This window comes from Lampris incognitus, chromosome 15 (genome assembly GCF_029633865.1).
Source record: "Lampris incognitus isolate fLamInc1 chromosome 15, fLamInc1.hap2, whole genome shotgun sequence".
NCBI lineage: Eukaryota > Metazoa > Chordata > Actinopteri > Lampriformes > Lampridae > Lampris > Lampris incognitus.
This window is the reverse complement of record NC_079225.1, coordinates 8,863,538-8,878,459: the sequence shown is the minus strand read 5'-3', so window position 1 is coordinate 8,878,459 and position 14,922 is coordinate 8,863,538. Positions and strand designations below refer to the sequence as shown.

General features: G+C 48.1%; 1 protein-coding gene across 1 annotated transcript; it reads right to left on the bottom strand.

The window, feature by feature from the left end:
* Positions 1–7,734: 7,734 nt before the first annotated feature.
* Positions 7,735–13,923, bottom strand: arv1 (ARV1 homolog, fatty acid homeostasis modulator). The gene is made up of 5 exons (XM_056295115.1): positions 13,825–13,923; positions 12,256–12,375; positions 11,947–12,100; positions 9,357–9,581; positions 7,735–8,118 (listed from the first exon to the last, which is right to left on the bottom strand). Exons 1-5 carry the CDS (start codon positions 13,918–13,920, stop codon positions 8,033–8,035), a joined length of 681 nt encoding a protein of 226 aa, XP_056151090.1. The 5' UTR covers positions 13,921–13,923; the 3' UTR covers positions 7,735–8,032.
* Positions 13,924–14,922: the final 999 nt, after the last annotated feature.

Here is a 14,922-nt window from a genome sequence, read left to right as displayed (position 1 = left end):
CGCGTGCACGAACGTGCGGTACATTTACCCTAGCTATAAGTAATGCGTTTGTTTAAATGTATGCCTATGACCTGTTTACTACTTAGCAGCAAATATGAACCCAGAATTACCCCTTTATTGCCCTTTTTGGAATGAATCTCTCCTGTTATCTCTCTCATTCTCTCCCACTCTCTCTCTCTCTTTCACCTCTCCGTCCGTTCTGTGGGCTGATCCCATTCTGAACACCTGGCAGGAGATTGGAGCAGATTAACGTAATCTAGAATGAGAGGGTAAATCCACTGTGAAAGTCACTCCCCACGTGGAGGGCCGGGCAGACTGCCACAAGAGAAGGACGCTGGAGAAAGGCAGCTGGATTAAGCCAAACAAGTTATGTCAAGAAGATTATGTATCACAACGACACGAGCACACACACACACACACACACACACACACACACACACACACACACACACACACACACACACACACACAGGCTGAAATATGCAGCAGTACTGATTCTTACCCATGTGCACAAACACAACCCTTACACCCCACGTGTTTACCATGGCATTGACGTACACTGATGAGCCAAAACATTGTGACCACTCAGGTGAACTGAATAACATTAATACTCTCCAAACCAGGGTACATGTCAAGGTCTGGGTAGGTTAGATGGCAAGCGAACCGTCTGTTCTCGTAGTCAACGTGTTTGATGCAGGAGAAATGGGCAGGAGTAAACACCTGAGCGACTTTGACAAGGGCCACGCTGTTATAGCCAGATGACTGGATCAGAGCATCGCTGAAACAGCAAGGCTTGTGGCGTGCTCCCGGTCAGCAGTGGGGAGTACCTACTGACAGTAGTCCGAGGAGGGACAAACCACAAACCAGCGCCCAAGGCTCATCGATGCGCGAGTGTAACGAAGGCTATCCCGTCTGGTCCGAACGGGCAGAAGGTCTACTGCGGCACAAGTCACAGAAAGTTTTAATGGTGGTTACAGGAGGAATGTGTCACAACACACTGTGCATATCACCCTTCCGTGTATGGGGCTGCGTAGCTGCAGACTGGTCAGAGTACCCATGATGACCCCTGTCCGCCATCAAAAGCACCTACAATGGGCACGCAAGCTTCAGAACTGGACCTTGGAGCAGTGGAAGAAGGTGGCCTTGTCCGATGAGTCCCATTTTCTTTTAGATCAGGTGGATGGCCGTGTGCGTGTGCACTGTTTACCTGGAGAAGTGATGGCACCAGGATGCACTGTGGGAAGACGACAAGCTGGTGGAGGGAGTGTGATTCTGCTGGGAAAAACCCTGGGTCCTGGCATTCATGTGGACGTCAATTTGACACGTGCCTAAACATCGTCGCAGACCAGGTACACCCCTTCATGGCAATGGTATTCCCTGATGGCAGTGGCCTCTTTCAGCAGGAGAATGCTCCTTGCCACACTGCACACATTGTTCGGGAATAGTTTTGGGAACATGATGAAGCGTTCAAGGTGTTGCCTTGGCCTCCAAATCTCAATCCGATTGAGCAACTGTGGGATGTGCTGGACCAAAGAGTCTGATCCACGGCGGCTCCATCTTGCAGCTTACAAGACTCGAAGGATCTGCTGCTAATGTTTTTGGTGCCAGATATCACAGGACACCTTCGGTGGTCTTGTAGAGTCCATGCCTTGGTGGGTCAGTGCTGTTTTGGCGGCACACGCGGGACTAACAGTATATTAGGCAGGTGGTCATAATGTTTCGGCTCATCACTGTATGCAAAATACTTGAAAGGAAAAACAAACCTGCCAGAATACGCAGGAGAGATTACATGGCTAAATATGTCAAAAAGCTGACGTGAAGCATTTCTCAACAGAGCTAAAGCTTCTGAGGTTTATTCTATTCTTTTCTTTAGCACTCTATTGTGTTCTGTTCTTTTCAGAACATTGATCCCAGTGACGTTATTTCATGGTGACCAATGTTTTTATTTCCGTGCTCGTGCCGCCCTCTCTTCGTCTAAAAGCCGTGAAAACTAGCCATCCTGCTTGACTACAACTCCTGGGAAATCAAAAGTACATACCTGGTATGAAAAGATTCAAGATCCAAGATTACTTTATTTGTCCCAAGGGACGTTTGTCTTGCACAAAAAGGCTGCCGTGTAAAAATACACACATTATAGTGCAGTGACACGACATAAAGTTCATTCAAATACGTGCAGCACCGCCCCTCATTTCACCTCTTCTTATGTCCTGAGTTTATGAGATTCGCTGATAGAGGGATGAAAAGAGTTGTATAACTGTTCAGGTGTCTTTTCCTGTATTTAATAGGAACCCTGTAGGGTCCACTGATGGGAGGAGTCTGTATTCTGAATACAGGACATGAGAGGGGTCAGCGATAAATGTAATTATAATGTTTAATCTCAAAGAACATCTGGAGGCAGGGATGCTCCCTCACCCCCATCACTTTTATTGCTGTGTGGACCAGTCTGTTTATTTGTGATTTTAACTTAACCGATATGTTACCAAAGCTGCCATTCCCTAATGTAATATACTCTCTATCACAGCATGATAAAATAACATCATTACCCTCTGTCCAACCTCAAAACACCCTGAGCCTGCACAAAAAGTGGAGTCTCTGTTGGATCCTACACACAGAATTCACATGAACACTCCTAGACAGATCAATATGTACACCCAGGTATGCGTAAGAATGAACCTGGGTAATATAGTAGAAGAGAACGATCCCCCTGATGTCCTGGATCAAAGTCAATTCCTTAGTGTTTACAATGAGATGATGGTCATCACACCATTGTACAAACATTTCAACCTCTGAACTGAAGCCAGAAACCTGACAACCAAAGTGCTGGGATGACTACATGTATGATCATTTGTATATACTGTAAACAGAATGGGAGAACTCACACAACCTTGAGGCATGCCTGTGTTGATGACTTTAGACTCAGATCATGTCTGGGTCACATAATATCCTGAAATATGATTTCAAATAAGGAGGTTTTGAAAGGGGGGGGGTTTGTACATTTTAATTCAGCTGAAAGAGGAAAATCAGTTTTCAGCTGAAACAAACAAGTTGACAACTAGTCAAGAAATGTTTAGTTTTGCCACAGCCTCCCGTGTCTTGTGTTCGTAACCTCCTCTATTCACTGTAAATCGCCGGGAGATGATTTCCGCTGGAGTAATCTCATTTGGGCAATATCTGACGAAACCACTATTCGTCATGGTAATTGACCAATCAGACCTCACGTTGAGAAAGTTTACATATACAACTAAAACTCTGGTCACTTACCATGACGTAAAGTTTTGGTTGGACCCTTGCATTAATAATGATAAAACACTGAGTCCACACGCTAAAAATCCAATACATGTCAGATGTAGAAATGAAAATGTCATTGATGATTGTGTTTATTTCTGTTCTTGCATACTCATAAAAAGGAATGCAAGACATAGAGTGCATCACCTCCAACAAGGCCCGTGGTAGATCTGGAGTTAGATGGACGGCTAGACAGGAAGTCTCAGCTTCACACTACGAGTTGGCAGCGACCGGCTGGTTAAACAGAATTAACCGTGGTCTGACTGTAATCGGCTCAGTTGTTATGCTAACAAGGCCTTCCAAAAGACGTTTGAGTGGTTTTAATCAGATTGGGGCCGGTTACATCATTTACACTCGTCAGGGTGTTTCATAACGAGCACTCCGAGTTTTAAGCAAACAGTTCATTGTAAAATTGACCAAGTTAATGGTCTGAATGTTTCATGTCTGTCTGGTTGACGATTAGGAAATGTTCACTGGTCATAGACTGGTGCACTGTCTTTACAAAAAAAACATGTAAAAAAAAATCCGCTTCCGGTGTGGGGAGACGGCGGCAGGAATTCACGTTTGCGGCGGCCTCACCCAGTACCGTCCATGCAGTGTCTTTGTCCACATCTGCGTTTAAGTTTTGTCTTCATTTGCTGGCTGGGAGAGCTTGGTCCGCTGCGTCTTGTGGGCCCAGGGCCCTGCCTGGAGCTGCGACCGAGGGGGTAACACCGAGGTTGTTCTGACAGGACGTGGAAGCGGGGCAGGCTAAGCTAACTGCTAGCCCATGCAGACCGGCATGGCTGGCTGTTGACCAGCCAGGGAATTTACCAGCTTCCTCGGCCAGAGCACGACAGTCAGTGATGGCGGTGTTGGCTAAAGCAGCCCGTACCTGAGAAGGCAGCTGTCGCAGAAACAGTTGGATGAAGAGGAAGTCGGGCTTGTGCTCTCCCAGGAGATCCAGCGTCCTGTCCATTAGTTCAGACGGCTTCCTGTCACCGAGGCCTTGTAGAGGGAAGAGCCGGCTGGCCCGCTCAGCGTCAGAAAGTTCAAGAGTTTCCAACAGGTATTCATCCTGCTGCGGAGGACTTCTGAGGAGGCGCAGCACCCCGGGTGCTGCTGAGCTGGCGAGCCTACGCCACATCATAGTATTGTAGCGAATTCCGGGGGGGGAGGGGAGTCCGGGAACCGCCACCACACCCGAGACGCGAACCCGTGGCCCCCACACCGCAAGCGACAACGTTAACCAGTCGACTAAAGGGTCCGACCCGTTAGTCAAGGACCAACGTGTCTACTTATCCATGCACGTTACAATATTCATGAGCAGAACTTCGATTGACAAGTATAAGCCAGGGTGGGCGGGGTTTCAGTTTGATAATTTGATCTGATTGGCTGTATGTAAATAAGTGTCTGATGACATCACGAGGCTCAGAAAAAAAAAGATCGGCTGATAGAAGCTGAACGACGGGACTCAAATGGAGGAAAAAAGAAAACCCGAATTGTACCTTTAGCAGTTATTTCCTAGCATAGTTGACATGCTGCTGGTCGGTGTGTGTGTGTGTGAGAGAGAATTAATTGTAAAGCGCTTTGAGTGGCTGTTGCGGCTAGAAAAGCGCTGTATAAAATGCAATTTGATTGATTGATGTGTCGTCACATCAGCATCCACAGGCCTGTGGCAACCCGTGAACACGCCTGTCGCTTCATACTGCATGCAGCGCACACATTTTTACTTTGAAGTTAAAAATAATGAAGATCAAAACATCATTTTTGACGTTTCTATAAAACGTTGTTTTATTTATGAGCAGCTGACACATTAACAATTATTAATTATAATCTATAAGTATTATAGATTTGCTCTAGAATGTAAATGTGCTTTCCTACAACTTACATGTACATACGTATATGTGTGAGTATGAGAGTCAGAGACGGAGAGTCAGAGAGAGAGAGAGAGAGAGACAGAAAGAGAGTCATTGAAGGAGAGTCAGAGAGAGAGAGAGTCAGAGAGAGCGAGTTAGAGAGAGAGAGGGAGAGAGACAGAAAGAGAGAGTCAGAGACGGAGAGTCAGAGAGAGAGAGAGACGGAAAGAGTCAGAGATGGAGTCAGAGAGAGAGAGAGAGAGAGAGAGAGAGAGAGAGAGAGAGAGACGGAAAGAGTCAGAGATGGAGAGTCAGAGAGAGAGAGAGAGAGAGAGAGAGCGAGTCAGAGAGAGAGAGACAGAACGAGAGAGAGAGACAGAACGAGAGAGTCAGAGAGAGAGAGCCAGAGAGAGCGAGTTAGAGAGAGAGAGAGAGAGACAGAAAGAGAGAGAGAGACAGAACGAGAGAGTCAGAGAGAGAGAGCCAGAGAGAGCGAGTTAGAGAGAGAGAGAGAGAGAGACAGAAAGAGAGAGTCAGAGAGAGAGAGAGTCAGAGAGAGAGAGCCAGAGAGAGCGAGTTAGAGAGAGAGAGAGAGACAGAAAGAGAGAGTCAGAGACGGAGAGTCAGAGAGAGAGAGAGAGAGCGAGTCAGAGAGAGAGAGAGAGAGAGAGAGAGAGAGAGAGAGAGAGAGAGAGAGAGAGACAGAAAGAGAGAGAGAGACAGAACGAGAGAGTCAGAGAGAGAGAGCCAGAGAGAGCGAGTTAGAGAGAGAGAGAGAGAGAGAGAGAGACAGAAAGAGAGAGTCAGAGAGAGAGAGAGTCAGAGAGAGAGAGCCAGAGAGAGCGAGTTAGAGAGAGAGAGAGAGACAGAAAGAGAGAGTCAGAGACGGAGAGTCAGAGAGAGAGAGAGAGAGCGAGTCAGAGAGAGAGAGCCAGAGAGCGAGTTAGAGAGAGAGAGAGAGAGAGAGAGACAGAGACAGAAAGAGAGAGTCAGAGACGGAGAGTCAGAGAGAGAGAGAGCGAGTTAGAGAGAGAGAGAGAGACAGACAGACAGAAAGAGAGACAGAGACGGAGAGTCAGAGAGACAGCAAGAGTCAGAGAGAGACAGAGAGAAAGAGTCTGTCCCACGACTAAATGTCAGGACTGGCTTGTAATAGAAACATAAGCCTGCGGTATTTAAAAAATATAAAACAACGTTCTGAATACACCATAAAAACCTGGTCTGAGGTGCAACATGTGTATGGTGTGAACCGTAGGGACTCAACTTGTTTTGTGCAGCATAAAAGAAGGGCGAGTCTCCGTTGTGTGTAGGCGCTGCAGGGACAGCTGGTTTCACTCCGGACATGTACGTCTTTCGTCTCACGTGTCTGTCCTTAAAAACGCCAGGCCCGCTTGCAGGTCTCCTGCGGCCGAGGTACTCAGCCGCATACCGCTGGCACGGGCGCCGAATACCCCTCATTCCACAGACATCTGGTGCGATTGTGTATTGCTCGCCAAGTGAACATCGCTGTGTTTACACAACCTCAACGCTCCACATTCCAGCGGCAGCAGGAGGACTTTGTGCAGTTTCGTTGTTCTAGTTTTAAGTGCAGGCGTGCACACACACACAGTTTCCACCTAAGGAGGTTTTACCCCCCCCCCAACGCAGTAGAAACCTTTTCCCTCACTGTTATAAGATCTTCTTGTGAGGATATCAGAACCAGAACCAGAATCAGAAACACTTCATTTGTCGTCAGCAGTGCAACACAAAGACAACAACACACACCCAGAAGTACAAGAACACACGTATCCAAACTAACACATATGCCTAAACTACAAACCACTGTCCAGGAGAACCAACGCCAGCCAGGATGACTGTAGGAACCGCCGGTCTGCATGGGCTAGCAGCCAGCTCAGCCCGCCCCGCTTCTGCGTTCTGTCAGAACGCACTCGGCGTTACCTCTTCGGGTGCAGCTCCAGGCAGGGCCGTGGTCCCTGGGCCCACAGGACGCAACGGGCCAAGCTCTCCCAGCTGATCCAGATCCAGCTCTCCCGGCCATCAAACCAAGACACACTTAGATGCAGACATGGACAAAGACACTGCATGGACGGTACTGGGTGAGGCCGCCGCGAAGGTGAATTTGCGCCGCCATCTTCCCACACCGGTAATGGGTGAGGCCGCCGTGAACATGAATGCGTGCCGCCATCTCCCCACACCCGATTTTAAACATTACATTCAAAGTCCTTTGCCTCATTTTCAACCTTTGCAATCCACTGGGTGCGAGTCTGTGTGTGAATTAATGCACCTACTTCCCCGGTGAGCCGGGGAATGTGTGGTGTCAGTAGATTCCCTTAAAAACAGATAGTTAACAGCTGTCCGATGATCTCATGGCCTGTGCTTGCATGACTCGTCGACTGGGCCAAATCTCACCGCTAGATTTAAGACTTGCTTGGATCAGGGACTTACCGTTTCTGGAGGGGCTTCAAACAAAGAAAACACATTGCTGGAAACCTTCCTAGAATGTTTACGCTGGAGTTTTACATGATAAGCCTCTCTGGAAACGATTCCAGTGTCAACAGGGAGAAAGGCGAATGTTCCATCCTTTCCCAACAGACGGTAACCCTCCCTCACTATCCGAGGAGTAAAAGCCACAGGACCTTCTCTGCTGTCACGCATCGCGTTTGAAGCCCTCCGGGTGCTGCGAAACTCAGACCTTGCCTTTTCTTGGGTGTCTTCCACCTCCTCGTATAAAACACTGATTAAAAACACTGCCCTGCTTATGCCAAAACTGCACCGCTCTGTTTGGATCGACCTCCAGGGTCACATCTCTGGGCCGGCCTTCCCTTTTTCCTCCATCCAAGATGGCGAAAGGGACGTTTGGTGCAGCGAGTCAGATAGCAGGATGTCCTTGATGCTCTAATGGAAGCCGCTCAAAAGGCCCGGGCCATGCAGGTCTCTGACAGCAAGCCCACCCCCACCGCCATCAGGGACAGATGTCTCCGGCTGTTCAGGATGACTGCAGGAGAGGTGGTGGATCACGGGAAGAGAGAATGGCACATTTTAAAACATGCACTTATTGAGCCAGTATTCTTTTTTTTTTTTATTTGAGATACTTTATTGATCCCCGTGGGGAAATTACACTCTGCATTTAACCCATCCTAGCTGTCTAGCTAGGAGCAGTGGGCAGCTGCTGTGCAGCACCCGGGGACCAACTCCAGGTCGTCTTGCCATGCCTCGGTCAGGGACACAGACAGGAGTATTAACCCCAACATGCATGTCTGTTTGATGGTGGAGGAAACCAGAGCACCCGGAGAAAACCCACCACAGACACGGGGAGAACATGCAAACTCCACACAGAGGACGACCCCCAAGGTTGGACAACCCCGGGGTTCGAACCCAGCACCTTCTTGCTGTGAGGCGACAGCGCTAACCGCTGCGCCACCGTGCCGCCCAATTCCCTCTAACTCTGACGAGTAAGCATATGCAGAACGCAGAGCCGTTACAGTATCAAAATTCACTGTTCCAGCGCAATGTTGGCGATCAGATATCCTGTCACGTATTCTGAAACACTAAAACCTGTGATCAGAATCCTAGACCGTGACTCTCTCCACAGCGCCTCACTGTTCACAGGCTAGCAGACGATCACAACGGACCAGACAGATTAATATTCCACAAGCACCCTAATGATGAAATGGTGAATTAAGCGAAACAATCAGAACTAAAACTTCTCTGTTATATAACTGATTACTTTGGTTGTTGGAGGTCAGTGCCACAGGAAGCCGAGAACATTTTTGAACATAGCTGCAGAGGTTTTCAAAATACATTTTGAGTTGCCCCTCGACTGTGCCCTTAAAATATCATTAAATGAAAATCTCTCATATTTAATAGTAAGCACATACAGATGGGTGACAAAGGAAAGCAAAAACCTCAACGCTTGACCCCTACAGTGAGGGGGTCCGGGGGGCTCTGTCTGCAAGTTGGTCTGATGGTGAAATTTCTCACTCCATCAACCGTGCAGCTTATTGCAACACAATGAGCATGTTAGCCTGTTAACGCTCATCTATAGGCTACGCAACATTAGACAGAATGATGGAATAACTGACAAACACACAACTTACCCAAAATCCTTCAATAAAAGGGTTTAGGAATCTCTGATAGCTGGTGACGTGTTGTGTGCGACTGACCCTCCTGGCAACCAAATAATCAATCAACCAATACATCATACCACCCTGGACTGATCAGTATGTAGGGTACCTCTGATAGCCTGCGAGTTGGAGGTCAGGACAAACAATTTGATGAGGCCGAGGCAGAGCGGGGAGTAGTCGTGGTCCCAGATGACAGCCGGGATGAGGAGGACCTTGCCATAGCAGGACAGCAGCAGGGCTCGAAGTAGCAAGCCGAGCTCCAGCTCTGCACCCTGGAGACAATGCACCGCCAGCCAAAGGAACAACAACACACCGCCGCAGAATGCTGACAGCTCTGCAGGAAGAGAGGACGTGAAAACACTGGCTCACAATCATGGCGGTTACACAACTTCAAGATATGGCTATCCATCTTTTTGTATCTTTAAGTGACAATTCCCCATGGCTATGCTGATAAATGGCTGTGTTCAGAATTGACTGAACTCATGTGAAATAGTAGTTAGTATACACCTGCCATCAATTACAGCGACTGTGATTAACTCCACATGACATTCAGCTGTTCCTGTAGGATTTTCCTGGGTTGCATCCAACTGCAAAAGCCACGGTCCACAAAGAGCTTGCAAAACATGAACAGGATCTCATTGTTGAACGTTTTTATGTGGGCGGAGCTTAGCTGGAGGCAAAACATTCCCCTTAGAGACATTTACGGGAAGCCGTTAGCTAGCTAGCTAGCTGCCGGCTAGCAAGTTTTATCAGCTTGTATATTTATGATGAACGCGCTACAAACACGAGCATTTTTGATGATCTCCTCAGTCCAATCCTTTCGTCTTATCACGTTTAACCACAGCTGTCTCTGATCTTTTTGACTGGGAGTGGCAGCTGGTATGTGATAAAACTTCAAGTTTAGTTTATTACTTCTTCGATTCTGGCACCCAAAAACACAGCATGAAGACATGTTGGCTAACGTTAGCTAGATGATGTACGTTTGCTTGAGGACATGATTCGTATTTAGCATTACCGCTTCTGGCTTTGTTTTGCCTCCATCCGACGCCCTGAAGTAGTCATTATGTAGGCTCTAAAAGGGTCTATTGCCAAGTCAAGATGTGCCAGAGTCGTACCTCTAAAAGGGTCTATTGCCAAGTCAAGATGTGCCAGAGTCGTACCTCTAAAAGGGTCTATTGCCAAGTCAAGATGTGCCAGAGTCGTACCTCTAAAAGGGTCTATTGCCAAGTCAAGATGTGCCAGTCGTACCTCTAAAAGAGTCGATTGCCAAGTCAAGATGTGCCAGAGTCGTAACTCTAAAAGGGTCTATTGCCAAGTCAAGATGTGCCAGTCGTACCTCTAAAAGGGTCTATTGCCAAGTCAAGATGTGCCAGAGTCGTACCTCTAAAAGGGTCTATTGCCAAGTCAAGATGTGCCAGTCGTACCTCTAAAAGAGTCGATTGCCAAGTCAAGATGTGCCAGAGTCGTACCTCTAAAAGGGTCTATTGCCAAGTCAAGATGTGCCAGAGTCGTACCTCTAAAAGGGTCGATTGCCAAGTCAAGATGTGCCAGAGTCATACCTCTAAAAGGGTCGATTGCCAAGTCAAGATGTGCCAGACTCGTACCTCTAAAAGGGTCTATTGCCAAGTCAAGATGTGCCAGAGTCGTACCTCTAAAAGGGTCGATTGCCAAGTCAAGATGTGCCAGAGTCGTACCTCTAAAAGGGTCGATTGCCAAGTCAAGATGTGCCAGAGTCGTACCTCTAAAAGGGTCTATTGCCAAGTCAAGATGTGCCAGAGTCGTACCTCTAAAAGGGTCTATTGCCAAGTCAAGATGTGCCAGACTAGTACCCAAAACGACTTGAGCGCTGTAATAAAATCAAAAGGTGTTTCAACAAACTATTATTTCAGGGGTGTGCACACTTATGCAACTATTATTAATTTACCCCCCCCCCTTTTTCTCCCCAATTGTACCCGTCCAATTACCTCACTCTTCCGAGCCGTCCCGGTCTCTGCTCCACCCCCTCTGCCGACCCGGGGAGGGCTGCAGACTATCACATGCCTCCTCCAATACATGTGGAGTCGTCAGCTGCTTCTTTTCACCTGACAGCGAGGAGTTTCGCCAGGGGGATGTAACACATGGGAGGATCAAGCTACCCCCCCCCCCCCCGTTCCCTTCCTCCCCGGAACAGGCGCTCCAATTGACCAGAGGGGGCGCTAGTGCAGCAACCAGGACACATATCCACATCTGGCTTCCCACCTGCAGACACGGCCTATTGTGTCTGTAGGGATGCCTGACCAAACCAGAGGCAACACGTTCTGACAAGATTTTATCTTGGGTTTCATTTTTTTACACCACAACAACCTGCCATTTTAACAAGGGTGTGTAGACTTTATAGCCACTGTATCTCGTCCGAGTCAACCGAACTTTCTGGACCAATGCAGCATTGTTACCTGCCACATGTCACTCGACAGCTCCAGCTGTTTAAACGCACACTGCTATAGAGTCTTGAGTATATGGAGTACAATATATTGTTCTCTGTCCGTAAAGTGTCGTTCCCTGCTCTCCTACACTGTGTGAGAGGCTCTGACACACTGTACCGTGTATCAGCGTGTACAGGGAACCTTGGTGTTGTAAGTTTTACTCTACAAATACTGCACATTGCAGCTGAACTGCCTCTGATGCTAATAAAGTGAAGCTCTAGTCCTTTTTTATATTACCTAGGGCAGCCAATCCAAACATGCAGTAGAAGTCCCATTCCCTGGTGTATCGGATGATGTCGGCAGGGTCGCCGCTCGGCTCAGAGCCCTGCAGAAGAGACCAGCGGAGGTAGGCCTCACACAGCAGGCAGAACACACACAACTTCCAATGAATCTAAAACAATCAAGAGGAAAGAAACTCATTCATAAATTATCATACGAGTATAAACATTGAACCCTTCATAAGAAAGCCTAGATCTTACTTATGCCATTCACTGCATGCACCTACGAGAGCATGGTGCAAGGTCGGTAAAACGGTGTAAAGCTTACATTCAGGTTAGTGTTGAAGAGGATGTGCCGGAATGCCTGTGTCTTGCACAGAATGGCGTCGATCAGGATGATAACTGGGTCGTATTCGATGTACTTATCAACTGGTTTATGGCAACTCCCCTGAAAATAAAAAGCACAGATAGATGTATGACTCACACAGTTACCTGGAGCTTGTTAAAGGTAAACAGACGACAAAAGCACACATCTGACACACACACACACACACACACACACACACACACACACACACACACACATTTGCACAGCTATCCTTAGTAGGACATTGGATTAACTTCCATTCTATGTGGACAAGCTAACCCTAAACATAACGAAGTCATACCTCAACCCTAAGCTTAACCAGGACCTCAGACACCTCACCCCTAACCTTAACCAGGACCTCTGACACCTCATCCCTAACCTTAACCAGGACCTCAGACACCTCACCCCTAACCTTAACCAGGACCTCAGACACCTCACCCCTGACCTTAACCAGGACCTCAGACACCTCACTCCTAACCTTAACCAGGACCTCAGACACCTCACTCCTAACCTTAACCAGGACCTCAGACACCTCACTCCTAACCTTAACCAGGTCCTCAGACACCTCACCCCTAAGCTTAACCAGGACCTCAGACACCTCACCTCCAACCTTAACCAGGTCCTCTGACACCTCACCCCTAACCTTAACCAGGACCTCACACACCTCACCCCTAACCTTAACCAGGACCTCTGACACCTCACCCCTAACCTTAACCAGGACCTCAGACACCTCACCCCTGACCTTAACCAGGACCTCAGACACCTCACCCCTAACCTTAACCAGGACCTCAGACACCTCACCCCTAACCTTAACCAGGACCTCTGACACCTAACCCATAACCTTAACCAGGACCTCTGACACCTCACCCCTAACCTTAACCAGGACCTCAGACACCTCACCCGTAACCTTAACCAGGACCTCTGACACCTCACCCCTAACCTTAACCAGGACCTCTGACACCTCACCCCTAACCTTAACCAGGACCTCTGACACCTCACCCCTAACCTTAACCAGGACCTCAGACACCTCACCCCTAACCTTAACCAGGACCCCAGACATGACGTTTAGCGTTATTAGGACCAGGCTTTGGTCCCCATCAGGATCACTGGTCCCGACCGGAAAAGATCTCCAAAAGGTAACACACGCGCGCGAGTAATGATGATGATGATGAAGATGTACACACAAGTTTGCTTAGGTCACTTTTGGAGAAATTACATAGACATATTCATTACCTAGCCCTTAACCCTCAGAACTACATGCCTATTCCAACCCATCCCGCACCTTGACCACTGACCCAAACCCGCATTTCCCCCAAATTGGACCAGTCGTCCCCCATTAACTGTCTTCGGTGTGAAATGTGTTCCGAGAGAAGGCTAACACACACACACACACACACATCTGTGGACGCCACGTGTCCAGCACCCGCAATGTAAACCCTATATTTAGGACAGGAGCTGAGATACGAGTTAAGAGATCACTAGCAGCCGGGTTTTGAATGAACAGAACCGGGAAGTGGACGCTAGACTGACACAGACGGTGATCTTCAGGATCCCGTTGCTGTAGTCCCGGTGCAGCTCCGCCGTCCTCTCGTTGCATTCTACACACCGAAAGACGCCTTTACCCATTTTGTTTAGTAACACGCAACAGCGTGGGCACCGACTTGTTTCCCCCACAGCCACTTCCGCCTCCTCCTTCTTCTTCTTCTTCTGCGTTCTCTTCTTCTTCTACTACTACTGTCTTCTTTTTCTTGTTGTTTTTTTTTGGCGGTTGGCAAACAACGAATTGGCGCATTACCGCCACCAGCTGGTATGGAGTGTGGATCGGAACATTATTATTTACACTGCTCCCTCACAAAAACAAAACAAAAACAAAAAACAAAACTCAGATCTTCTTAATTGAATTAGTTACGCTAAGAAACTGGAACGAGATTTTATAACACTCAGTTAATTCTTCTGTAGCTCCATCCATCCATCCATCCATTATCTGAACCGCTTATCCTGCTCTCAGGCATGCTGGAGCCTATCCCAGCAGGCATTGGGCGGGAGGCGGGGAGACACCCTGGACAGGCCATCAGGCCATCGCAGGACCACCACACCACACCACACCACACCCACACCCACACCCACACCCAGGGACAATTTAGTGCGGCCAATTCACCTGACCTACATGTCTTTGGACTGTGGGAGGAAACCGGAGCCCCGGAGGAAACCCACGCAGACACGGGGAGAACATGCAAACTCTACACAGAGGACGACCCACCAAGGTTGGACTGCCCTGGGGCTCGAACCCAGGACCTTCTTGCTGCGAGGCGACTGCACTAACCACTGCGCCACCGTGCTGCTTCTTTTGTAGAACATCTACTAAATAAAATTGTACTTTTATTTTCTTGAGATTTTGACTCAGGCGCCTTCTTTCTGCCTCATATTTCTGACAATATATCATATTGTAAACTACTAATAAGACCCATTAGCCCCTAGATAATGAGTCTGACCCTTTAGCCGAGCGGTTAGTGATGTCGCCTTGTGGTGTAGTACATCTCGTATCGAATCCCGCACCGGGCAAGAAAATAACCGGTTATAATATATATCATAACATGCTCTATTGTTTCTTCTTGCCCACAGTAGTCA